The 26,887-nt window shown below is 43.1% G+C and overlaps 2 protein-coding genes and 1 long non-coding RNA gene across 3 annotated transcripts in view; all 3 read left to right on the top strand.

Annotated features, from left to right (window-relative positions):
- ITGAV (integrin subunit alpha V) overlaps nt 1-8,354 on the top strand; it is a 63,528-nt gene extending 55,174 nt beyond the window's left edge. The window contains exons 26-30 of the mRNA XM_081206128.1: nt 142-255; nt 4,027-4,140; nt 4,234-4,344; nt 5,584-5,706; nt 7,387-8,354. Of these exons, the coding sequence (XP_081062254.1) occupies nt 142-255; nt 4,027-4,140; nt 4,234-4,344; nt 5,584-5,706; nt 7,387-7,482 (558 nt within the window). The 3' untranslated portion in view covers nt 7,483-8,354. The remainder of the gene's footprint in view (nt 1-141; nt 256-4,026; nt 4,141-4,233; nt 4,345-5,583; nt 5,707-7,386) is intronic.
- A 3,071-nt stretch (nt 8,355-11,425) lies between these two features.
- LOC308594186 lies at nt 11,426-14,545 on the top strand. Its single transcript, XR_014011366.1, has 2 exons — nt 11,426-11,494; nt 11,533-14,545. It is a non-coding gene; the product is annotated as an uncharacterized lncRNA (long non-coding RNA).
- Nucleotides 14,546-18,433: 3,888 nt separating this feature from the next.
- Nucleotides 18,434-26,887, top strand: part of FAM171B (family with sequence similarity 171 member B) — a 31,778-nt gene continuing 23,324 nt past the window's right edge. Inside the window, exon 1 of the mRNA XM_081163787.1 lies at nt 18,434-18,813. Coding sequence (XP_081019913.1) covers nt 18,606-18,813 — 208 coding nt within the window. The 5' untranslated portion in view covers nt 18,434-18,605. The remainder of the gene's footprint in view (nt 18,814-26,887) is intronic.

Raw genomic sequence — 26,887 nt, 5'->3', positions numbered from 1 at the left:
ACCATTTCAAAATGGCCATGGGCTTTTTGGTATCTCGTTTATCGCTCTCAATTTCCAATGTATGCTGTTCACCCATCCACAAAGTGTTTAGGAATGTGCCACCAATCCGTACTGATAATCGAACCCTTCTTGATGCTGTAGATGTCAACGCCTCACCAAGATGAAAAGAATGAAACAACGAATGGAGGAGATAGCCGCAGTCACAATGTCAACCGGAGGGACCTAAGCGCAGCTGAGGGAGATGTACAAACTTTGGTAATGTCTGTTTATTGGTTTGTTTGAGAAAAGTTTGAGAATCTTAGGTATGCTTCATGTGTCCCAAGGGATTGCTCTGTAAAGCAAATTCCGATATAGATGCATAGCCGTGATTGACCATGATGGACAGATTGGTTAGGGAAACTCTGAGAAAAGAGGTGAGCAAGCTGGTGGGATGGTTGCCCAAACCTTTGGCAGCCTGCCTCTGTCTTTAGGTAAAGATGCCGAGGCTCTACTGCCTCACTCACTGGAGATCGAAACTGATTGGATGCTTTTTGATGAGTAGAGACCTGCTATATGGTACCTATGTAATGTAGTGATGTTTCTAGGTGTATAGTGCCAGGTGTGTTGGCTCAGCACTATTTAAATCTGCAAATTACATGGGGTTTTTATCTAAATTCCCTTTCTGAAGGAGCCCAGTGAATTAAGCAGGGTGGCAGAATCCAAATCGTTGCAGACACCACTCTGCAACTTTGCACCTCTTCTTTTGCAGGCACTGTTTTTGGTTTGGTTGTAAATTGCACACCAGTTGAAGTTGCCACCAGGGGTTGCAATAAGTGGTCAGCCAAGACTGTACCAGCTCTAGGTTTCAAAGCACTGTGAGGTTGGAAGGGAACCGACTCTATGAAAGATTCCTGAGGGCCGTTTTACAGTGACCTTAGCATATATTGCTTGCTAGGTTACGTTTCTCAAATTCAAAACCTCTTAGAGCCTGAGTATTGCAATTCTAGTTCCCTGGGGTGTTCCACTAGCAATGCCTCTGAGAAAAATCCTTATACGGAATGTTTTATAACCACTAGAACAACTGATTAAGACTGAGCATGCTAAGCTCATTTGGAGTTCTCAGAATAAATGGGTGTAACTCATTTAAATGTGTGTAAATACTTTGCATGGTATGAATAATCGAACACATGACTTAGATAACCCAGAGCCACAAAATCCTAACATGGGACACACACAAATGGTGCACATCTACATCCTTTGCCACTGGCATATTCCCCCATCCTCTCTGCATTTGGGTGACAGCAATGGCAATTTGAAATGCAACATGCATGCCTGCAGCTGCTGCTGCAATGTTTTCCCCATGATCAGGAGGAAGAGGTTACAGCATTACATCAGCCACTGCAGGGTAGCAAATATTGGATTTTAATGGCCCTAGCGAGAGATGATTTAATGCTGCATGTTTATTGCACTTCAGATGCCTGTGATATACAAGCAGCAAACCTCTACAACTGATTTGCCAGCTTGACAAATAACTCATTGTTCCAAGCCTTTCCAGGAATGGAAAAGTCAAGGACAATGGGATTCTCAAAATCATGTGCTGATGACTTATCTTTGTACAGTGGTGCTCCGCAAGACGAATGCCTCGCAAGACGGAAAAGCCGCTAGACGAAAGGGTTTTTCGTTTTGGAGGTGCTTCGCAAAACGAATTTCCTATGGGCTTGCTTCGCAAGACGAAAATGTCTTGCGAGTTTCTGCGGGGTTTTCCCCCTCCCCCCCTTTTTCCCAAGCCGCTAAGCCGCTTATCAGCTGATCCTAAGCCGCTAAGCTGCTTAACAGCTGATCCGCTAAGCTGCTTATCAGCTGATCCGCTAAGCCGCTTAACATCTGATCCGCTAAGCCGCTTATCAGCTGATCCGCTAAGCCGCTAAACCGCTTATCAGCTGATCCGCTAAGCCGCTTAACATCTGATCCGCTAAGCCGCTTATCAGCTGATCCGCTAAGCCGCTAAACCGCTTATCAGCTGATCCGCTAAGCCGCTAATAGCGCTAAGCCGCTAAGCCGCTAATGGGCTTGCTTCGCAAGACGAAAAAACCGCAAGACGAAGAGACTCGCGGAACGGATTTTTTTCGTCTTGCGAGGCACCACTGTACCTTGTGGTTTCACAGTTCAAGGGTGCTGCCTCCTGTGTCCAAAAGGTGCTTTATTATTGTAGGTATGATGAAAAGGAAAGCACACACAAAAAAGGCACCCTTGTTCTTCTCCACCTTAATTTTGCTTGGAACTGTATGTGCATGAAATCACAGAGCACAGGTGTGCTCATGAAAAATGGGCATTTTAAAAAATTGCATTCTGAATTTCCATGGTGTCACGACAAAAAATAATTCCATCCTATACTGATGGAACTATTTCTGTTTCTTCTCTCTTTCCACATCTGTCCACATCTCATCTTAAGTGCCCTCATTCATGGAACATTCATCTTTCCCCACCCACAGCAATTGATAAGACCTGGAAACATGGATAGAGGAGGCGCAAGCAACACATGAGATTTCCTTTTTCTTTTTTATATATAATTTTTATTGGATTTTGCACAAATTTTCCAACATAACAACTCCAAAACAACATAACAAATATTTGGCTATCACAGCCTAAGACTTCCTTCAACCACTTCTAATGGTTTTCTAAATTCCTTTCTGATTTTGCATTTTGTTACTATGCTTATTGCTAAAAGTCCAATCTTACATCAGCGATCTTAGTCCTTTTCACAGTAATTTATGTAGTCCTCCTTACAAAACTTCTTGTAACTCTACAAGCAATGTTAGGTAATTACAACTGACTTTCAGATACAACATAAATTTCTTCCAGTCCTTTAGGACAGTCTGGTCCTGCTGGTTTCGAATTTTCCCTGTTAGTCTCTCCTGCTCAGCATAGTCCATCAATTTCGTTTGCCATTCTTCTTTTGTTGGCATTTCCTCTTGCTTCCATTGTTGAGCTAATAATATTTTTGCTGGAAGAAATCTCATTGAATAGAATAAGAATAAGAACAAGAACACATGAGATTTCTTCTTGATGTTTCTTTGAAGAATCCAGGGTAGCTTTGACAGTCTGTTCTCTAGCTGAAGAAACTGGAGCAGAAAAGGGAATGAGATAACAGGCAGAAATGTCGTTTCATGCCAGTCTGCTTACATGAAATAAACATCTTCAGGGGAAAACAAGTTGCTGTTAGTTCCCAGACATTTTTGTGAATGCTGTAGTGGAAATGTATGTAGGTAAATTTAGCCAGGGAGATCTAGCTAAAAATGGTTCAGGAGCATATGCTTTTTATTCACACTTTACTCCCTTTACCCAAACTTCAACATTTGGTATGAATATCACACAAGTCACCGGCAGCGTAATTCAAAGTCTCGCTGCAGTGGTGCCCAATCAGGGTGTAGTAGTTGTTACACCACCAAACATGTTAGGTCACCATTGTAGTAATAACAGCATTACAAGCAGCTCTCAGGAGGTGGATCCAACGCATAAGAAATACCGTATTTTTCGTCCCATTGGACGCACCAGCCCATAGGACGCACCTAGGGTTTTTTTGGAGAAATAAAGGGGAAACAAATTCCTTTATTTCCCCCCCAAAACCAGGTCGGGGAATCCAAACCAGGTCGGGGAACAGCGGGATGGCGGCACTGCGCCTCCCCGCTGTCCCCCTAGCTTGTGGGGCTGCCCGATGTCTGCCCGAAGCGCCGGGCGCTCTGCTTTCAGCCGCCCCGCGCGCTGGGCAGCAGGCTGCTATCCGCAGCCTAGGGAGCCCTGCGGGAACTCCCGCGGGCTCCCCAGGCTTGCTGATAGCTTGCTGAAGCCTGGAGAGCAAGAGGGGTCGGTGCGCACCCAGATTTCCCCTTCATTTTTGGAGGTGAATAAGTGCGTCCTATAGGGTGAAAAATATGGTAAATCAAGAAGTAAATGGAAGCATGGATAGCTCTGTGGTACCAGTTTCCTTTGAATATAACATCTGAAAACTCATGTACAGCTCTTCCTCTCCTATTGTTTTAACTTTAGGGCTGCGGAACTGCAGAATGTTTAAAGATATTCTGCCAAGTGGGTCGCCTAGAGAGGGAGAAGACAGCAATTCTGTATTTAAAATCTCGCCTTTGGACTCAGACTTTCATGAACGTAAGCATCCATTGCTGTTTCTACGACATCTGCCTGCCCCTGAATAATATAAGTTCTAATTTGACATTTTCTTTCTTATCATTCCCATCACAGAAAGAAAACCAGAACCACTCCTATTCTCTCAAATCATCCGCTTCCTTCAGCGTTATCGAGTTCCCTTACAAGAATCTTTCCTTTCCCGAAGATGTCCACAATTCTACAATAGTAAGCTATTTGATATTCAAAATTAGCGCGACCCAGGGCAACACAATTAAGCTGAAAAGAGTTGTCAAAATGAAACACGCATCTGATCTGCTTCCAATGTTTTTACTGTCCTATATTAAATCGTGGATTGTTGGGCTCATTCAGTTTTATCGCATGCTGCTGAAGCTTTTAATTAAATTTTAGCCTTCAATTAAAAGCTTTAGATGCGGCCTTCACACTGCTGCTCCAGAATGGGCTCATGTCTGGTGCTGGCATACAGAATAGCATTGGTGTAGAACTCGGAGCCAGCCCATTGCATTGCAATCGACTAATCACAAAATTGCAGACCCAATTCTGTGCATGTTTACCTAGGACATATGTATTCTATTGAGGCTTATTTCCATGTAAATGTGCACAAGATTGCAGCACTGAACTTCAGCAGATTTATCACCATCAAAGCCAGCAATATTAAGCTAGACAGCATGGAGGCTTCGGTGGTGTTTAATTGGCCCTAACAAGCTTCCCCAAATGGAAGGACTACAGTCGTACCTTGGGTTTCGAACAGCTTAGTTCTCAATTGTTTTGATACCAGAAGTGACTGTTCTGGTTTGCGAACTATTTTTGGAAGCCAAACGTCCGACGGGGCTTTGTGGCTTCTGATTGGCTGCAGGAGCTTTCTGCAGCCAATCAGAAGCCGCACTTTGGTTTCCAAATGTTTTGGAAGTCGAACGGACTTCCAGAACGGATTCTGTTTGACTTCTAAGGTATGACTGTACTTCTATTCATGGAAGGCTTTTGCTCCAGTAGCGGGGAGGCGATTCGGAGATTCCTCCAAACCTCCACAGCAGATTTTCAGAGGGTGCAAGGGGCTGCAGGGCAAAGGAGGGTACTGATTAAGCTTGCCTCTCCCACTTCTGCCATCAAGTATCCTGTGAGTGAATACCACGCAAGCATATTCCCATCAGTGGGAGCAAACTCAAAATCCAAGTCAGTGAAGCTATGTGATCATCTTCTGACCAGAAGCTACCTTTATCTTACGAGCAATTCGGCAAGCAGTGTCAGATTCTGCTCCTGCCAAATCACAGCATACACACAAACATAGGCCAGGAAAACCTTGCTCCTTCCCTTTCGTTGAACGGTGTTTGTTTCTGCCCACTAGTGCGCCACATGCAAGTGAATCATGAAGAATTTCCAAAGCATATCCCTCCAACGCTCTACATTGTTTCTCTATAAAATATGTTGTCATCTCCTCCTCTTTAGGTTACCACGAATATCCTGTGGGGTATTCAGCCAGCACCCATGACTGTGCAAGTCTGGGTAATCATACTAGCCGTCTTAGCAGGATTATTACTTCTGGCACTTCTGGTCTTTATAATGTACAGGGTAAGTGGTGTCTTTAATGAATCATAGAATGGAAGAGTTGGAAGGGACCCTGAGGATCATCTAGTCCAACCCCTGCAATGCAGGAATATGCAGCTGTCCCATATGGGGATCGAACCTGCAACCTTGGCCTTATCAGCACCACGCTCTAACCTACTGAGCTATCCTGGCTCATTTTATTGTTCTATGGTACTTTTCTGAGTGCATATTCCTATACTCATCTGTAATTAGCTCCCATTGAACTTGGTGGAGCTTATTTCTGAGTAGGTTCAACCTAGGGGGAAGAAGCCTCTAAATCAGTGGTTCTCAACCTTGGGTCCCCAGATGTTTTTGGCCTACAACTCCCAGAATCCCTAGCTCACAGGACCAATGGTCAGGGATGATGGGTGTTGTAGGCCAAAAACATCTGGGGACCCAAGGTTGAGAAAGGCTGGCTGCTCTAAATCATGGGTTGGGAACTGGATCCAGTCAGTGGGCCAGATCCTTACCTCTGCCACAAAGAAACTTTGAAAGATGGGTGGGGCTGACCACCTGTCAATCCCCCAAGATGACCTCTCCAGAGGGGATCACTGAGCACAAATCCACTGATGGGTACTGGCAGTATACCCGCAAAGGAGATCAGCTGATGGGCACAAAGAATGTGCCCTTTTTGTTTGCAGACAGGTCTGGTTTCAGTTAAAATGGACCTATTTCCTCTGCCAGCCTGTTGATTGGCTGCATTAGAAAGTTCTCAGTGGGGCACTTTGTAGTGCAGCACATCCCAACAACATCAGTATATGCCCTACACTTGATGTCAGGTGCGGGGCAAAAGGCTGTGGATTGGGGAAACTGTCTAACTGGGACCTCTACCAAGCCTAAAGATAGCCGAAGGTTCCCCTGTTCCTCTAAATTGACTTACCTTTTGTGTTCCATATAAATATTTGGAAATCAAAGCCAGAAATCCAGTAGCCAAAGACAGAAATCGGATGAGTAATCTTTTGGGGCATTCAACATGGTTGTAGAGGTACACGTGCACAATCACAATCACATGAAAGCAGAAAACAGGTAGAAGAACAGGGAGTTTGTCGATTTAGCTGCAGCTTCAGATAAACACAAGGAAAAGAACCGAAGGAAAGCCTTTGAGATTTCTCTAGCAGTCGGCTGTGAGAGCTCTGGTTCTAGTTGATTAAAATGGACCCTCCCCAGCCCTTTTACAGGTTTGCTTACTCAGAGTATTAGTTATACCAGTTTTCAGTCCAACCTCACAGAACAGGAGCTTGCATGGGAAATATTTAAATGTTTTAAAATAGTGACAGTGACTTGGCTGCTTAAGATCTGCATCCAGATGTTTAAAGATCTGTTATTGCAGAAGGCCTGGCTGAGTTCTGCTGGTGGCAAGAGGTTCAGCAGTAAATAGATCTTTAAAGTGCTGTTGATGTGCTGGGTCAACTAGGCTATGTATGTGGATGTTGTGTGTGTAACAACAGTAGCGTGGCATGTGGAAGTCCCATGCACGTATGCCGATTCTGTGCGCATGGTAAAATGTTTTTGAAATTGGGGGCTGCATTTGTCTAGCTGTTGTGGGGATGCCTTAACTATTTTGATACCCCCATGAGTGAGGCCCAGGGGTGTTTATGGGCAGAGATAATGCCCATGTCACTCCCAATGTGCATTGTATTTCCTTCCTTTCTCCCAACAACACAGGTGGGTTTCTTCAAGCGTGTGCGGCCACCTCAGGAAGAACAAGAAAGGGAACAGCTGCAGCCGCATGAAAATGGAGAAGGGACATCAGAGGCATAAGCAGTGTCTTAGCTGTGTCATTTACCAAAAGGTTCAGAATGGTCAACAACTTCCTTTTTAAAAAAAAAATGTGTATTTTTTCTGCCTTGAGGGACAGACTGTCTAGAATTGCACTGCAGGTGTCTTCTGGCATTTACAGTAGTCAGAGGTTAATTGCAAAATGAGAGCAATATGTTAGCCTCCCTCCTATTTAATCCTGTTCACATACGTGACTAATACATGTGCACTGATGAGCATATTTTTAGTGCCACAGCCTTGCTTATCCGGCTCCGGAAGGCTAAAGACATAAAATGTGTTGATTGGTACAACTTGAACTGCTAGCAAGAGTTTGAAGACCTGCAACTACTACATCCGTTTAATGAACTGTGTGTACACTAATTGAAGACTGTCTGGGCTGGACCATTCCATGGTACTCACCAATCCTTAGAAGTACTTAACTTGCCACTACATTTTCAAACCAGAAACATTTAAATCGACAAAACGTATAATGTTCTGCTCCAGTTATATGATTTTCAGTGAGTTCGCCATAGAAGACAACTGTACGGTACCCGTTTCAGGAATCACTGTCCACTTCGTAGATGCAAAAGATTTATTTCGGTTTCCTAATATTTATGAGAGATCATCAGCCTTTTTCTAGACACTAATATACCCATACTCTGGGAAATGATTGGTTTGTGCACCAGACTTCTGATAACTTTTCTAGCCTTTCATAACTTTTCCGCTCTTCAGAAAATTCAAAGCCTATACAAGGAAATGGAAATTCTTCATTCACAATATATTATAAAAATAATTAAGAATATCTGCTTGACCTTACTATGCATAATTTTACTTCTGCTTTCAAAATGCAAGTTTTGAAACAAAATGGAATTATTTCTAGCAAAACTAGGCTGTTGGAGGATGAGCAAGAAGAGGAAATAGAGGGAGTGAAGAAAATGGTGCTTAGATGAATTGGAATTGTAACCTCTTACAAGCCCACTAGAAGCCTTCATCAGATGTGTCTCACAATTTCCAGCTCTTACCTGCAGCCTAAGGTTGAAAACTGAAGAGTTCAGAAGGCCACATCCCGCTCTAGATCTTTGCTCTGGGTCTGTACAGATCAAACCCTTAGACATGTAAAGAAGGAATCCTGTTTGTACAAGTAAGTTGACAGGCGGTGGTAGCAGACATGCTGTGCTGAGCATGTCCCAGTGAAGATACCAAGTGGCAGTGTCATGCTGTCTCAAGTGGGACCCCCTCATGGTTGCATTTGCCAGGAAGTTAAAAAAAAAATTGTCATAGAGGAAAGCAGTGGAGTAATGAAGGGAAAGCATTTTATTCTGAACAGCTCGCAGGATGCATGTTGTTAAGCAGGAAAGAGCCTTAAAGGGCAGTTTCAATGAATGGGATTTCAGAGGATGTCGACTGTACCTTCACTCTTTCTGGGATCATTGCCAGGATTTGATCTATGGAAGGAAGCTGAAACCTCAGTAGAGATAGCTGGCCAGGTATTAAAGAGCTCTCATGGAGAGCTTTCCTGGAGAAGAGTGACCACTGAGGTGATAATACACAAGAAGGCATTGATTCTATGATTCTAAGAAGGCAAATACGAAGCTGAATTGTAAGGTTTGGTCTTAGGTGCTTCTACCTTTTTCTAAAATGGGGTATTGTAAGTACATTTAATGGGAAGGATATGCCTAGTTGCAGAAATAAAAAATGCGGACTATGAGAGTGTGCCACGTAGATGAACTACCAAAATTGGGAAATGAGGTCGATTTATCAAAGCGATGTGGTTCTGAATTGCTGATTTATTTTTAAAATCATCTCTATTTTCTGTGAGAGGAAAAATACAAAGGGACTTAAGTTTTAGTGTTTATCTCGGGCCTAGTGCACCACATGTATGCACATCATTTGATTTTGGGGGGATATTGATTACTGTACTCGATGACGGTTAGCTGAATTTGTGAATTTAGGAGCAACTGGAAAAATAGAGCTCTATCTATGCCATGGTGCCAGATCTGATGGCCCTTTCATCCAGGCAAGTTATCAAGTGATGAGCATGCAGGTGTGAACTAGGCTTAAGAAAATAAAGAGAAGACAATTGCTTCTATGGGGCTCAAAGTAGCACTTTCCATACAAATGCCATACTGAAAGAGGCTATTGTTTGATAAGCACGAACTGCAACTGTAAAACACAACAGATTGTATCAGTTTCCACTTTCCACCCTGAGTTATTGGATAGTTTTGCTTTGCCACATACACAGTGTGTTCTTCCATAAGGGCCAATGACACTGCAACACTTTGTAAATAGTACTCTAGTTTATCCAAATCTCTTTTTTCTTGGATATCCCCTCCTAGACCATTCAGATGAATGAATTTGTACTGTATGTAAATATTTTTAAAGGAAAGAATGTCACAGAAGTAGGCAAAATGAAATATATTAAGCATTTTATACTTAATAATTTTTTCATGAAGAATATATATTTTGTACACAGCAAAAGCCTATGCATCAAAATGTACAAAGAACACTATCCCTCCCCAAACCAAAACCAAATGGTTATGTCCTGCCACTTCAGTCAGCTTAATTGGAAGCAAATATGGTTATGATAAGAGATAAATGTTTTTTCCTGGCCTTGTGGTTCTTTTGGCCTGTATCTAGACATAGCTGTTACTGAAAGTATCCTTCTTAACAGTACAATCCTATGCATGTTTATTCAGAAGTAAGTCCCATTCTGTTCAATGGGGCTTACTGTCAGGTAAGTGTGCACAGAATTGCAACCCAGAGTGAGTTATCAATCAAGTTCATTGCTGAATAGACACATCTTGGTGTGCTGTATTACAAAAGCATAAATTTCCGAGTGGTATATCGTTTAGCAATCTGCCAATTTATATTATTAACTAGAAATTTGAATTTCTTTTATCTGCAGCTTAACGTAACTCGGTGAACAAGCAGATGTAGTCCTATGCTCCCACAGCTAACAGCTGCAGCCCAGTGGTGTTGGGAGTTTTGACATCTTTAAATTTAAATATCTGAAAACAACAAGATTTAGAAAACTGACAAAAATGCATTAAAGATGTAAAGGTAGCACTGGGTTTTTCAGTTTTGTGTGGTGTTAGGGGTGTGTGATAGAGGCTTCGTAATTTGAGAGGCATTATGTTGCAACATCAGTGCTTTTTTGCCAAAGCATACCTGTCACTAATATAGTAAAGGTAAAGGACCCCTGACAGTTAAGTCCAGTTGCGAATGTCTCTGGGGTTGCGGTGTTCATCTCGCTTTACTGGCCGAGGGAGCTGACATTTGTTCACCGACAGTTTTTCCGGGTCATGTGGCCAGCATGACTAAGCCGCTTCTGGCGAAACCAGAGCAGCACACGGAAATGCCGTTTACCTTCCCGCCAGAGCGGTACCTATTTATCTTCTTGCACTTTGACGTGCTTTCGAACTGCTAGGTTGGCAGGAGCAGGGACCAAGCAATGGGAGCTCACCCCGTTGCGGGGATTCGAACCTCCAGCCTTCCAATCGGCAAGCCCTAGGTTCAGTGGTTTAGACCACAATGCCACCTGCGTCCCATCACTAATATAGGACTCCCTAATAATCAAATGAACTATGTATAGGCAACCGCTTTTTAAAAAATACAAAGTGGAATTATATAGTATGATATTTCCTTCAAAGTTATTATACACGGCATTAGAACAAACCATAGAATCATAGAATTGTAGAGCTGGAAGGGACCACAAGCGCTATCTAGTCCAGCCCCCTGCAATGCAGGAATCTTTTGCCCAACATGGGGCTTGAACCCATGACCCAGAGATTATGAGTCTCATGCTCTTATCAACAGAGCTGTGCGATCTCTTCGTAAAAATCCCTTCCAGAAACCAACCACCCATTCTTCATAAGACACTGTCATTCTATTGCCGATAGAGGTGGCAATAGTGGTTCTTTTGGCCTGTATCTAGACATAGCTGTTACTGTCCATAATGCATTTATGCTTTAATATTGGTGCACCACTGCTTCATTTTCATGGCATATTCTGAGAGGTACTGAGTTGCTTCATTTTCATGGCATATTCTGAGAGTTACTGAGTTGATTGAATTATTTAACGGAATGTAATGTTATTATAACTGAATCAATGGGCTGGGAATGGGGCATGATGTTTTTCTGAGTTCGCTGCTCTTTTTTAAAAAAAAATAATAATCAAATGCAATTCATCTTTTATAACCAGTTTTAATTAATTCCTTGCCAAATTATCAACATATACAGGCCTCACTAAGGAAAAACCAGATGCTGTAATTCTGTCGGGGCATTCTGTCCCTGTTGCGCATATCTCTAGTCACTTAAAATTCATTCACATTCGCAGGTTTGTTACATAATGTCACAGGACATCCAATTTTATTTATTTATTTTAAATGAGTTTAAGGTCATACGGAAACCTCTATCTGTCCTGCTTGACCTGTGATGGCTATTTCAAAGGCAGTATCAAGTGATTTTATGTTATGAATGTTGTGTGTGTGAAGTTGAAGTGGAATATCCATGTGCAAATATAATACACTCAACGAGCATGCGTGAACTTAACCCAGTATGTATGAACTGCTTCAGTTGAAAATATTTGCAGAGCTGGGGTGGGGGGAGCCAAAACACTTTCTGGGCAGAAAACTCCACTTTCCGTTTCATACACAATATCTCTTATAGTTATGCAAGTCATCACTGATGTTGAACATGCATTTATATACTCATTCCACTTAGGGTTTTTCTTTTACTTTCATAAAGAATTCCAGGGTCCTAGAGAGGAAGTACTTTAGTGCATCTTATAGGCTCTCTGAAGACTTTATATTGGTGCAAACACTTCAGACTGAAAGTCAGTCTCTTCCATTTGTCTTTTCCCTATGTCTCTTTGCTACAGAATACAGCCAAGCCCAGGACAAGCATAAAATGTGGCACCTCACACACATGTTGGCCTGAGATGAATGTAGCATATATTGTCTCCCAGAGGTCAGCAGGGCAGAGAGCAAATATACTAAACTGACCTTGCAGGTTTAAGTAGGTTTACTCATAGCTAACCCCCACTGCTTTTAATACTGCTTAGGTGTGCAACCTCAGTGATTATGTAACTGCTCTAGATAGTATTATGATCACCCACAGGATTAATCAGAAGTAAGCTCCATTGCTTTCAGCAGAACGTATTCACTAGTAAGAATACTTAGGTTTGCAGCCTCCTTGTCTGTATAATTGCTCTAGAAATGTGATTGCCCACATTGGGCGACACACTGCGTACGTTAGCAAAGTTTGCTAGTTGCAAACTTATTTAGTTTTTTATAACTTTTGCAAGTAAAATAATGACTGTACTGTTACTGAGCTGATAGTACAGTGCAACTATTGTGTCAAACATTTATTCCTCTAAATATACTGACCTTACAATAATGTTCCATGTCAATTCAACATAAATTAACCCACCACACATAAGTAACACACATTTTACTTAACACTAATAGTAACCAGTGAGAGACTATGGCCTGAACCCAAATATCCATTCATCTAAGGGTGCTTAATTTGTTTGTTTCTTTAGACAGTCCTTCATGCTGCACAGCTGAGTTTTCAAACTCGGGGATTAACTAGACTAGACATTATAAGAACAGCATTGCCAGAGCTTCCTTGCAATGTCTGAAGACACACATGGTATTATATTATTGCACTGTGCTCTGCTTTGCCCCAGCTGGCCAACAATGAATTAGGTGAGGCACAACACAGTGCAATTATGTCACATCACTGTACTGTGTTTCTATTTATACCACAGGTGGGGCACCTATAGTGCTCCAGATGTTGTTGGACTACAACTCCCATCGTCCATGACCATTATGTTGCTTGGAGACCCACAACATCTGGAGGGCCCTGGATTCTCCATCTTTGGCCTAGACATTACAGTGAACTGGGGTAGGAGACAGGGAGTTGTCTGTAACATCTGGCTAATATGACAAAGGAGAGGCAAAAGCAATTTATGATCTCTCATGGGGTGGAGGGTTGTTAGGCAAAAATAAAAGTAAAACATCCCAATGGGGTAAGCACAAGACTTTTAGCAGGTCTAAGATAAATCTTTGGATTCCAGCCTAAGTTTGTGGTCTTGATGTTTAGAATGTGTATTTTATTTCACCATTTCCTAATTTATATATATATATGTAGTGATTTATTGTTTGTGAAACACGTGGGTCATTTTCTAAACAAACCAATGATTGGCAGTGTAACTACCACACAACTGAGACCTTTTCTTAATTATATCATAAATGCACTTTGCTAATATGAATTTCTGGTTACGATGTGCCCTCTTGTCTCAGGACGCTGCAGTGCTATTCAGCCCATCAGTCTGTTTATCTAAACATCTCACACAAACATTTCTTTTCAGATGTCTCACAACCCACTTTAATTTACTATTTGTGATTCCATAGGATATAGGCTGAAATAATATATGTTATGCCATAAACCTGCATCTGTTACTCCAATTTCACTGTCATTCCTTCCCCCAAAGAATCCTGGGAATTGTAGGTGCTGTTGTAGATGCATCCTAAAATATTTTCTGTGTATTTATTTGGCGGAAGTCTTCAATGCACTTTAGACTTTCTCTTAGAAATAAGAGTATATGTTTCCTTAAAAAAATAACAATACATTGAAACATCAGATGTGTAACTGGGTTTGACTGTGCATGAACAGGATTGTCACACTGTTAATGCTCAGGAATTTTTAAAAAAAGCATTTGGAAAAGCAATAAATAAAATCCACCAGCACTTACACTTTAAGCCTTATAAAAGTTCTGTGAATTAATAGTATTTTAAATGTTGAAGACAAATAAAACAAATCATTGTTGTCACTCACAGCAGCTGTAAAGAGACCCTATAGGAGATACATTAGCTGTATTACTTGACTTACTACATTGCCCATCCCTTAATCCACAAATCCACTGAAGTTAAAACACTTGGAAAAGAAAGTCAGATATATTTTTAAATTGTTCGCATAAATCAATTGAAGAAATCTTTAATGTAAATAGTAGGATAACTAATGTTTCTTTGTTCGTTGATGAATAAAATACTTATTTCACTCTGTCCTTTGGATTTATTTGCAAAACACAAATATCAGGATATGTACGACTTCACATTCGCAAAATTGCTTTGCATTTTCTCCTGATATAAAACTAGCTGGTGGGACTGCCCAGGACGAATGCATTACATTAATGTAGCAAAAGCTAGTCAAACTGGTGCATGGGTGTTAGTTAAGTGGTTGGGGAAAATAATGTTCATTGTGCTATTATGATGCAGGCCTATAGACACTGAACATTACAACAGACCAGCTCTAATAAGGCATGCAAAGAGAACATTATTTAAGAATATGAAGTTGAGGGGAATTGGATGAAGTAAGCTTACCAACACTTTGGTTGGTAGGATCCATATGCGGGGGGCAGTGGCAAACCAGGCCCCACACTTTAGGGGTACCAAGATCTTGTACAAAATCATGGCTGACCTCTTTATAGCCAGTCTCCGTCTGCTTTGTTATTATCTCAGCAGCATTGCAGGCAAGTAAGTCCCTTCCTTCAAAAGCACAGTCCCCCCCCCCCCCCACTGTAAACCAAGCCTATCTGCATCAGTTTTACACTAGTTCCTTGGCTATCGGCTGTCCTGGTGCCCCTTTTTTTCCTGCACATGCCCAGTTGCCCCAGTTTGCTGCCATTTGATTTAAGTAAGCCATTTGATTTAAGTAAGAGGAAAGGAGACAAGATTCACAATTTCATAGGTGTTGTTTCACCATGAAATCCTTCAGCTTTTTCTGCTGGAAGGTAACTCAGTTGTTTAACCAAATATCTGCCGAGGCAAGTAAAAAGTTGGAGCTATTCTTCCTCAGTGAAAACTTCCTTGGCCAAAGAAGACTTAAAGTCAGAATTGTAGAGTTGGAAGGGACCACAAGTGTAATCTAGTCCAACCCCTGCAGTGCAGGAATCTTTTGCCCAACCACGACCCTGAGATTAAGCCTCATGCTCTGCTGACTGAGCCATCTTCCAATCCTATACAGTGTACACCCTTGCTTAAGACTGAATGCTACCAAATACAGTAGTACTTACTGAGCATCACATCATTTCACCTATCTTCTGATTAGCTTATGGAGCAGTGCAGAAGGGATCGTGGTGACAGGATTTCTCTCCTGCACTGGCTATATTTACTATTACAAATGCAGTAGCGAACTTTATTAAGTTGGGAAATAGGGTCAGCTTAGCTCACGGATTGTGAGGATAATGCCAATGTGCGAATCTCTAGGCTGTGTGCGCACATTTTCATTTCCCAACTCCAAATCCTATTGTCCTAAAACTGTTTTGTTATATCTTCCTTTTCTGTCTGCTTCAGGGCTTAAAATAACACTGCTTGCTTTGAGGGAGAATTTTGCTGCCTCCTTAAAGCTGCATTTTGAGAAGCTCTGAGAATTAGATTGGGTGGGGACACATTACTGTACTCAAAATACTTCAGCAAATGCCTGGGTGATAGGGCCATTAGTGGTTAACAGCCAGATGGTTTAAAGCCTTATGCCCAGAGCATCCTAAACCTCTAAGTGCTAAACAAAAAGGATTGAACAACCTAAGTGCTTATGCCATCAGTCCATAGTTGTCAAGTAGATTCTGGTACAGACCTACTAAACACTCTGATACAGTATTGACCACTGTCTTGCTCGATTGGCGTTAGGTGTGTTGCTGTCCATTGTCACAGCTCCCTACAATACTAGTGATACTGAACTAACATTCCCTCAGAATTGTTTGGGATGATCATGCTTTTTAGCAGACAATTGCACTCCCTCAGCAGTGCTTCCAGTCTGTTGTATGGCAGGCCCATATTTGCTTGTTATTTGTGAATTTTATTACAGCTGCTATGTGCAGAGGTTGTTTGAAAAACATCTGAATTAAAACTCGCCTCCTCCTCCCCTACAGTAAAACTGTATATTGTATTCCACTTGGAACAACAAACACAAGGGTGAAGGGGAAGGAACTGCGGGGCTAGGAATCAGGTTGGTGCTAGGTTTGCACGTGTCCCCATTGCCGAAGGCATTTTTCAGTCAAGGCACAGCTATCTCAGGCAACTTGCATGGTAAATAACTCCAGCACGTTGATGTTGCCATATGGAGGAGCACTTCTCACTCCTTCCACTGGATGACTGACCATGACACAGGAATCATGCCTGAATTTGAGCATCTGTAAACTGGACCGTGTGTAGCCGTCCCCTTTCCCCTCACCCCAGTGCTATAATTGAGAGCAAAAGAAGCCATTTAAATTCAGCTTTCACTACCGTTCATGGCTGCAACTGACACTTCAAAGAAGCCTCCGTCTCTGTAGCATTCCTCTCTATTGCTTCTGTCATTCACCAGTAGTCCATGGATCAGTTTAAGAATTACTTAACAGGGTAAGATTATCTTTCTCAAGTTTCCTTGACATAAGCATTGGCAGTGTAATCCCAATGCTGGTGGGGAGTACGTGTGTGAATAGCACATCCCATAGTCAGGCCCGTCTGCATGGCTCTTCTCAATTTCCCCTGGAAACTTTTCTATTGCAAAACAATAGTCGTCAAGTGGAACCAGGTGCCCTAGAAATTTTCATCAGGTGAATCTCCAGCCATTTGACCACAAAATGCAACTGCTAAATCATCACTTATTGAACTACCTACAACAATACCTGCGTTCTGGTTGATTTTTCACCTTTGGGTTGACTGCAACAAACAAGCAAACCAGAGCATTCACTCACAAGTAAGCATTTGTTTGATGGTCAAGGAAATATAACTTTCCCTATCACTCCATGCTAATGATGCCATCTCTATAATAGGAACGGCTTCACCTGTCAATTTTCCGTCTGCCACACAACTGTTATTGTGAACAAGAGCCAACTTTTGTCAGATGCAGGAATCAAGGATAAGGCTTAATGTGCATCTCAGGTCTGGGGTTGAAATGCAGCCCTCCTCTCCAAGTCCAGCATTTTGACCCTACATGGTTCCCCAGCCCCAGCCATCATTGACCCTATTCCACAGCTTCCTTGAGTTTTCCCTGGGTATGTTTTTGATCTCTGCTGCCTTAGGCTTACCTAGATGAAGGACAGAGGGGGGCATGTAAAGAAGCCCTTACGCTTGATGCTCTGCCCAGTTTTGTTAATTGATCATTGCCTGCATTCGGTCCTCGAATGTTGTCCAGCAGGATGTGCACCTTGGCTTGGAAAGGGTTCCCTACCCCTGTAGCCCATGAAGGTCCTCAGCAAACACATTCACCTTGAAGGCGCCATGAGACGTGTCTGTTATGTGCGTGAGAAAGGGAGGGGGATGTTCAAGAGATACACCAAACAGCATTTCCCAAACTTGGGTCTCCTGCTGTTTTGGAACTACAACTCCCATCATCCCAAACTGGCAAAGCCAGCAGTCATGGACAATGGGCGTTGTAGTCGTCGTCCCCCCCCCCCAAAAAAAACCACTCTGGAGACCCAAGTTTGGGAAACACCAGGAGCACCTTTGAGGCGCAAGCCAACACCCTCCACCTCCGTCCAGTCACCGAGAAACCACACCTCAGCGAGGGCGGGCTGCCTCTAGGGCAGGCACCTCCAAACTCGGCCCTCCAGACGTTTTGGGACTACAACTCCCATCATCCCTAGCTAACAGGACCAGTGGTCAGGGATGGTGGGGATTGTACTCCCAAAACATCTGGAGGGCCGAGTTTGGGGGTGCCTGCTCTAGGGAGAGCTCCAAAGCCCCTTGCTGCTTGGGAGGGAGGCAGGAACACGGCAGCAGAGCCCCTGGTTATGAAGAAGGCGGGCTCGGCGGTGCCCCTGTGGGGTGGGGCAGGGAGAGAAGGGGAGCCGTGCTTGTGCGGACTGGGCGCCTGCTCTCCAAAGTGAAGCCCAGGAGAGCGAGCGGGGAGGCGAGCTGAGGCGCCTCGTCGACGGCCGCCTCGCCTTCCTCCTCCTCGCCGTCACGTGGGCGTGAGGGGCGGGCGGGAGTGTGCGCGCGTGAGGGGGGACTGGCGTAGAGCGGGAGACCCTGTGGCCGCGCGCGGCTCAGCTGCCGGCCCGGGCGTCCGCGCTCCTTCCCTTTCTGGCCGCCCTCCCTCGGCCCGCAATATGCCTCCGCTGCCCGCTGGCTGGTGGTCGCCATGCCGGGCATTCGCGGGAGCTCGCCGTCCTTCTCGCTCCGGGGGCTGGTTGCCGCGTCGGGGTTTCTGCTTCTGCTGCTGCTGTTTCTGAAGGGGCGCCCGGGCTCCGCAGCCTCCACCGGCGCCGCCGACCTCGCCAGGCACCCTCCGAAGCAGCAGCCGCAGCGAGCCGCCCTGGTGGAGGCATCTTCCTCCGCCGCTGCTCCAGGTACGTCTCCCCGCACTCTGACCGCGCAACATGCGAGTATTTGCACCCAGAGGCTCCCGCTTGAAAAAAAAACAACCTCCCCCCCGTAACACCCACATTTTTTCCCGTATTGCGTCGCACCCCATTTCTTTCCCTCGCGTTGCACCTTTTCGTCCCCGTCCCCGGGTTGCAATGCATGCACACACTATCCCTTCTCTTCGCCCTTATGAGTGGACGGAAAGACCCATTCATTCCCTTTAACCTTCTGATCTGGATTGTTGTTATGATGATGAGTATTTAGCAGCGTGCTGCTCTGCTCTCGCCTTATGCCGTTCATCCGTAGTAAGTAGTCCGCTTGGGGAACGTGCATTTGCCTCGTTAGCGTGGAGGGCTTGCGGTAGTAGATCTGCCCTCGCTAGCTTGCCACAGCATCACCCCTGTTTTAAGATCTGGGGAGGGAATTGTTTTGTTTTGTATGGGGTTTGCCTGAACAGCGCGGTTTCAGTGGAGAGGCTGGCGAGTTGCTTGGAGAGGTTGCCCAATTTTATAGTCGGCCTCCTCGCTTTCTCGCAGAGTTTACATGGCAAGCCCAGACCGGCTTCCTCTCATCCCCATCCAGCCATCTCTCTCCCTCTCCCCCTCCCCGCCCCCCACCCGACGTTTTTCACTTTTGCCACTATACCCGTCTCTTTTCTTCCATGCAGATGGATGAGTTCGATCAGGATGGTAAAATGTATTTACATCAACTGCAAATGCGACGTTCATTTTTTAAAAGGCTACATAGAAAGAACAGGACATTGTGTTCTCCCCAGGAACAGGAGGATGCAGTTTCAGTGGGATCAGGGATGAAACTAGGCTTTATTTCCCCCGGGTCAAAGACCCAGTTTGGCACACACCCCTCCCCCAGGATGGGAGCGTCAATAGCTCCCCTTTGGAGGCTTCACCTGGGGCAAAACCCACGGCTCCCATCCCCTCCAATTACTGCACTGAGTGGGATGGCATCTAATGCACAAGCCCTCTCCCCTCCCAATATTGCCTCATGCCTCTCTCCCCCAGCCCCATAATGCAATCTGTTTCTTTATTCACACCATTAATTTCATCATATTGCCTTGTTTGTATGTGCCCCGTCCATGGGTTGCATCATCTCCTCCCCTTTCCTCTCTAAAGCTGCACCTATACACTGACACCAAAGCTCCCCTCTGCTTTCCTCACTTGGGTGGACTCCCTTATTTCTCTCTGGTCCTTTTGCCTCTGCTTCCCCTTTAAATCCCGCAGTCTCCCTTCCTCTTCCCAGAAGACAGGCCCTAGCCTAGACCATGCATGTGCTGCTTGTTATTTATGGATAGTGTTGCTGAGGAGGGGGTCTTGGCACTGTGTGTTTAATGAAGCAGCTTCCTTGCCTCTTGGGGATGTGAATTAGCCCTCCAGTTGCTGTTCCTTTCCCTCTATGGGGATTTAATAGCTGACCTGGAGCAGCTGCTGCTATGCTGTACTTTAAAGCTGATATTGAAAGCAGCTCCATTGGTGTATTGTGATGTGATATTCCTTCAACCATTCCCTTCTATCCGCAGAAAGTGAAATATTTTGTATTACTCATGGAAGACTCCTTTAAAAAAAAAAAGAGAGAGAGATGGAGAGATGCTGTTTAACTAGAAGGGAGATGAAAGTGTCTTGGGATTTCTTGCAGCTCAAAATGACCTTTCTTACCTGAACATTGTATATTGAGGAAAATCAGTTGGAGTTTGAATTCACCATTTTATTTTATTTTATTGTTTTTTGTTTTAATGGATCTTGTGCTCTTACTTGGCATGAGTTCAAATATATGTGCAGAGTATGACACATCCAACAAGGAAGTTGCACATCTGGTGATTTGTGATACATCATTGGTGATCTAATTTGCAAAAATGAAAAACTGGCTGCTGATGTTTCTGTCTGCATTTTCTAATGCCAAATAATGGCATTTTTTATTTTTCTAATCAGAATTCTTCTTCTCTCCCTTTCCCCTTGTTGGCTTTCTCTCCCTTGTTTTTTTACTCTTTGGATACAGCAGTGTTGTTGTTGTTTTTAAGGGAAATAGGTCAAGATCCAAAAGGATGTGCTAGCTTAGTCTTTAGCTTGCAAGGTAATACTGTTTGTTAAGCTTAGCTCAGTCAATCTGTGCTGGCGCGAAATGGCTAGTGTATGTTAAAACGTCTTCGATGACTGGCAAAACCTATGAGCTCACTTGTTTTTCAGAATACTCTGCTGAGCAAGAAAATGTGTCATTTCCCTCCCCTCGTGGCAGTAGCGTATGCAGAAATGTGATGTTTCTGGCTTGTTTCTCCAATCAGCCTTGCATTGCAAATGCTCCTGTACCATAGCAATTGGTGATTAAAGCTTTGTTTGAGAAACCTTGTTTGTAACTAAGATGCCTGTAGATTTGTACTTCCTTCAGATGCTTGTTATTAAGTAGAGCCATAACTCCTCAGAGCAGGGATGGCCAACTGAGGGCCTACCATATTGTGTTGGACTCCAGCTCCCATCAGCCTTAGCCAGCATTTCCAGTGGGCAGGGATGGTGGGAGTTGTAGTCCAAGGACAATAGGAGGGCCATAGCTGCAGGTTCAACAAGATGCTTGTTACATAATGAAGTCATGGCACTTTCTTTTAAGTGCTTAAGGAAGCTGGTATTCCTGTGAAACATATAATCATATGACTAAACTATTACAGTTAAGATGCTTCAGCTCCAAAATGTTTCCCATTTTATTCTATGGAGAATAAACAGAGCAGTTTAAGTTACATTGAGCTTGAGCAAAATTGTTGCTTTTAATGCTGTGGTGTTGTAAACCTCTTGAAAATGTGGCTAAAATAAGAGGAGGGGAGCAAACATGTTTACTCATTAGAGTCACATTTGGATGCCAAATACATGACCATGGACAACAAACAGTGGTTTTTAAAAGGTCTTTGTAGCAGTTGTGCTTTGGTTACACACCTCCTAAATTATATTATGACTTGTGTTTTTTCAATTTAAACATGTTGGTTCCAGGCTCAGGATGGACAAAAGGATGCTCTTGAGATTATTTAAAATTACAGTAACAGAATCATATCATGGAATCACAGAATTGCAAAGTTGGAAGAGACCCTGAGGGTCATGTAGTCCAACCCCTGCAGTGCAGGAATTTCAGCTAGAATGCCTAAATGCAAGACTGAATGTTAGCCAAATGAAGAGAATAGAAAGGAGCACAAAACTGGACAGGGGGAGTCAACCGACACTAAGACATATGCAATATGAGGAACATATTGCTGAAAACATTAAGGTTGATAATTTATTTCAATGTATTGAAAATCAGACAAGCAGTTAGACCATTATGCAGCAGATGGGTGAATGAATTAGGAAAATTGCAAGGAAACTAAATTAATTATTTGCATCTGTCTTCACTGTGGAAGATGTTAAATAGTTCTCAACCCAATTTTCTGAAGAAAGGCACAATAAAACAAAAGTGAAATAGAAATGACTAGATGAAATTCTGTTCATCAGTACATTAAAATTAGTAAATTATCAAGTGTAGATGGCAAACCCCTGAGCTTTTTGAAAGGATTCAAATGTGAAACTGTTGGCTCTTCTAGCAAAAAATTAGACAACTTGTTCTTGAAACCAGCTTCCTTATCAGAGGAGTGAAAGATCACCAATATTATTACCAGCTTTTAATGAGGGATCTTGGGTGAATCCAAGAAATTACAGGTCTAGTAGCCTCACATCTGCCCCAAGTAAAATGGTGGAAAGATGTTTGAAGCTACAATGATTAAAAACATTGAAGAATAAGCCTTGCAGAGAATGAATGAACATGGCTTCTACAAAGGGAAGTTCTGCTCTGGCAGCCTTTTGGAGTTACCAGAAAGCTTCTGTTAAAGCTTCATATTCTCATGAATATACTTAGCATTGCAAAAAGAGGGCAACTCTTACAGATTGGTAACTGGTTGAATAACAGGAAACAGTTGATGGGCAGTTTGCAAAACAGAGGAAGATAAGAAGTTGGATCCACTAAGAATCTGTATTGGTACTGGTATTATTTAATTTATTCATAAATGATATAGAGCAGGGGCCAGGAACCACTTTTTGTTCTGTGGGATGGATATAATGTCAGGTGGATCTGATCTACTGGAAGGCAGCAGGATTTACATTCTCTACTCAATTTAAACAGTATCAGAAATGGATGGTAAGGTCTGGATGCCATTTTTTGCGCCTGGCTGACACTCAAGGATTACTGAAATGTTTGTGCTTTGAAGCCTTTGAAACCTTGTTCAGCATAGACAATATGTTAAGGAGTTTAACAATAAAGAGTAGAGTGTTTTGAAAACTGAAGTATATTTTATTGTAAACACTATATTAAACACGTTTTAACAATTTCTGTTAAAAATATGATATTAACAATGTGTCACTTATGTGAATCGCATATTAGTTTATGCTTATGAAAAGAATAAATAAAAAGTGGTGTGTCCCCCAGTGGTGACTAGACATTCTGTTTTGGCGCCCACAACCCAGGTTCCAGGAGCCATTTGGCTCCTAGCTTTTCCATCCCAGTTTCTAACACTGCCCCCAAAATATACAATTGACCTCCTCCTCCTCCTCCTCCTTCTTCTTCTAACAAACCAAATTAATTGCAGAAGCATGTAGACCTTGAGAGGGGAGGGTGTGGCAAGGAGGTGCCCTCTGGATGTTTTGGACTCCAACGCCCATCAGCCCCACCCAGCGTGGCTCACAGTCAAGGATTATGAGCATCTTAGTCCAAAACATCTGGAGAGGGACCAGACTGGGGAAGGCTGATACCGCACATTTCGAGTGCTGAGCATGAGCCCTCCCTTTCCTTCTACGTATTGCAATGGGACATTATTAAATGACAGTATTTTCACAAGTTCAGCTGCCTTTGACAGATATAGCAGCAGTGTCATCAGCTGTGTTATCACTGCCAAGATGAACTGCTGTGACCTGGAAAACTACCTGGTGCAGTGTTGTATCCACATATTTCCAAACAGGGGTTGCTGCTGCCCATCTGCTTTTATGTGGGAAAGTGTTTTCCAAGGAAAATGCTACTGGTAATTTTGAACCCTGTTTGGGGGCACTATACAGAAGATTGGAGAGTCTGCAGTCTGTCTCTAGATGCCTTGTTAACAACAAGATTTTACCCTCGAGACATGAGAACCTTCCCACAATCACCCCAGTTCGCCTCATAAGTTGGGGCACACACAGAGTCGGCACATAACCCAACTGAACACATCTTCTCTCTGGGGATTTTGGTTACTATTAATGCTTTAATTGGTCCTAAGGTTCTGCGTCTACCTGTTGACACATTATTTTGGATTCTGAGCTGGCACCCTCTATTCACATTGTTGAAACCTTGACACTATACTAAGGACTGGGGAAACCCAGCCAGATGGGTGGGGTATAATATTATTGTTATTGTTATTATTTATTATCCTCACTCCCCAGAGACCCCCATTCAAGTACCTTGGGCATCTACAGGACTTCTTCTACATTATTGGCCAAGCAGGATTCACCATTTGTGTAAACAATAGGCTTCTTGTGGGTGCTGCACAGTGTTTGTGACCCCTGGGATTAGCATGATTGTGGCAGACTGGGGGGGAAATGGGGTTGTGGTGATACAAACAATGGCGGCAGCATGCACAATCATGATAATAAAAAAGTCAATATATACAAACAATGCTTCTTCATAAGCTTGGCCTAGCTGGGACATTTTATGTGTGCTGGAAAGTGTTCATGGGAACTGTCTTCAAAGATATTTCAGATACTTTAGCCGCGAAGCAGCAAGGCAGCCCTCCTCTAGGCATGAATGTGCGTTTTCTGGGAAATTTTGACTTTGAAAAAAATTTGATTCAAATTAGGGTAATTTTCCTAGGGTAATTTGCACTGTGAAATATTTAGTCTGCTTTTTTTTTATTAAAAAAAAAGATGCCCTAGTCTAGAGAGTGATCTGCTTTAACGTGTTTATACTCATATTAAGTGAACAGTGCTAAAACTTTGAAATCACCAAGCTTGACTAATACTGTATTGAAGTTGGCATCCATTTATTTAACTAGGAATACACTTATACCGCCAGCATATAAGAGAGTCAATGTTAAAGCTGAAATCTTGTGCACACTTTCGTCCCACTGCAGTCAGTGGAATTTCCTTCTGATTAGACAAAATAAAGTTGCATTGCCTATATCTCTTTAAAACGTGCATTTCATGTTCCGCTAAATTTTCTTTCTAGATATTTTACATATTCTAATACCAAACCTTGCACAGTACAGTTCTGTTGCCACTAGTATTAATGAAATACTATAAATTGCTTGCATCAGAAATGTGAAGTCATTTAAGGTAACAGAAAATGCTCTTCTGGGCTAAAGAAATCATTCCTACGGCAGAGCTTTGTGTTTCTGAATTGAAGTCCCTGTCTTGTCCTTTCATTTTTGCCCTTTGTTCTCACGATTAATCTTCTGTCATAACCAAAACATCATTTATCTGCCCATGGAATGGTTGCACTTTAGAATTGTATCAAAAGTAGTTATGCCAATTAGGTTACCTGGGGAATAATTCCCCCTTTCCTAGAATTCCCACCTAGAATTTAACAAGATCGCGCACTCTTGTGTCTCCACCCTAATTTTATTATTTTGGGTTATGCATTATGCATTGCATGATTTTATAAACGAAACACCAGACCTATTTCTGCCAGCAAGGAGCTCACATTCTAAAATAAGACAGGTGGGTGGGAAGGGAGAGACAAAGGCAGGAAGAGCTGAACGTGAGCAAATGGTGTTATACATACCTAACTTTAGTTACAGCTGATTTGAAACCAAAGGTTTCAAAACAAGGTGTGTTTTGAGAAGTGAAGAGTGAAAGGTAGCACTGCATGAATATTCAGGCAGATACTTTTAGCATAGAAGGCAATGAGGGAGGATGGTTGAAGCCCTATTAGCAAGCAAGATACCTTTAGGCAGCTGAGGATGGAAATGGGGGAGTGGAAGTATTATTATTATTATTATTATTATTATTATTATTATTATTATTATTATTATATAGGTATGTAACAGGAATAAAAACCAAAACTAGAGTGGGTAAGTTCATGATAACCTTTAAAGGTAAGGGCATGGAGTCCATGCTGGAAGCCAAGCAACAGAATTTGAGGAAGGGGTGTCTTGTGGAGTCAGTGTAGGAAAACGTTGTCAGGGGAGTTTTTGATAGATGTGAGAAGGCTGTGATGGGAAGACAAAGGTAGAAGGTTGCAGTAGTCGAGGTAGGAGATTACTAGAGTATGGACTGAGACTTTAGCCAAGGGCAGAGGAATGGGAAAATTCTCTCTTTGCATTTAAAATGTGTCTTGCAGCCTGGACTTGGGGCAGGGAGTCTGTCTCCTGCAAAGTGAGAGTCCCCCCCCCCCTTGTGAGTTCTGTGTTATGTGACTAATTCAGGAGTTTCTTGTCTTACGCTTGTCCACAAAGCTGTTACCAGGAAGAGAATCCTGGTTGCCAATAGCAATGGCATTTGTGAATTCCTGCCAAGAAGGTCCTCAGGGTTCTTTTAACCCATGTGGCAATGCAGCAGGTAGGATCAGGAAAAAAGTGCTGCAGGGGCAATGGCAGTGCTATATCTGTGAATAATATTAATCTTGCATTTGTGGGCAGCTGTTCTTGCAAGGAGTTTAGAACATATGCCCATTTTATTCTCTTAATCCTGAGAGAGAAGGTCCAGTGCCGCACAACCCAGATCTCTGATCAAAAGTCTGACATTATCTACTACACCAGGGGTGGTTAACCTGTGGCCCTCCAGATGTTGTTGGGACTTGAATGCCCTATCACCCTTGATCATTGGCCATGCTGGCTGCCGCTGGTTGGAGTAGGAGTTCAATCACAGCTGGAGGACCACAGGTTCCTCACCCCTGTACCCCACCCCACACCCCTGTTCCTCCAGCCGTCCACAACTGAGGTGCTATGCTACGTTGATGGACCATGACTGAATCTGCCAGAACAAATGAGCAGCCATTATGTCTTCATTGTGTGGAAAATAAATGATTGTTGGGGGAGAGCCCTTGGCTTCTTGATTATTTATCTGAAGTCTTTAT

The sequence above is a fragment of the Podarcis bocagei genome, assembly GCF_964188305.1.
Source record: "Podarcis bocagei genome assembly, chromosome: 1".
Taxonomy (NCBI): Eukaryota; Metazoa; Chordata; class Lepidosauria; order Squamata; family Lacertidae; genus Podarcis; species Podarcis bocagei.
This window is presented reverse-complemented; position numbering and strand designations above follow the sequence as displayed.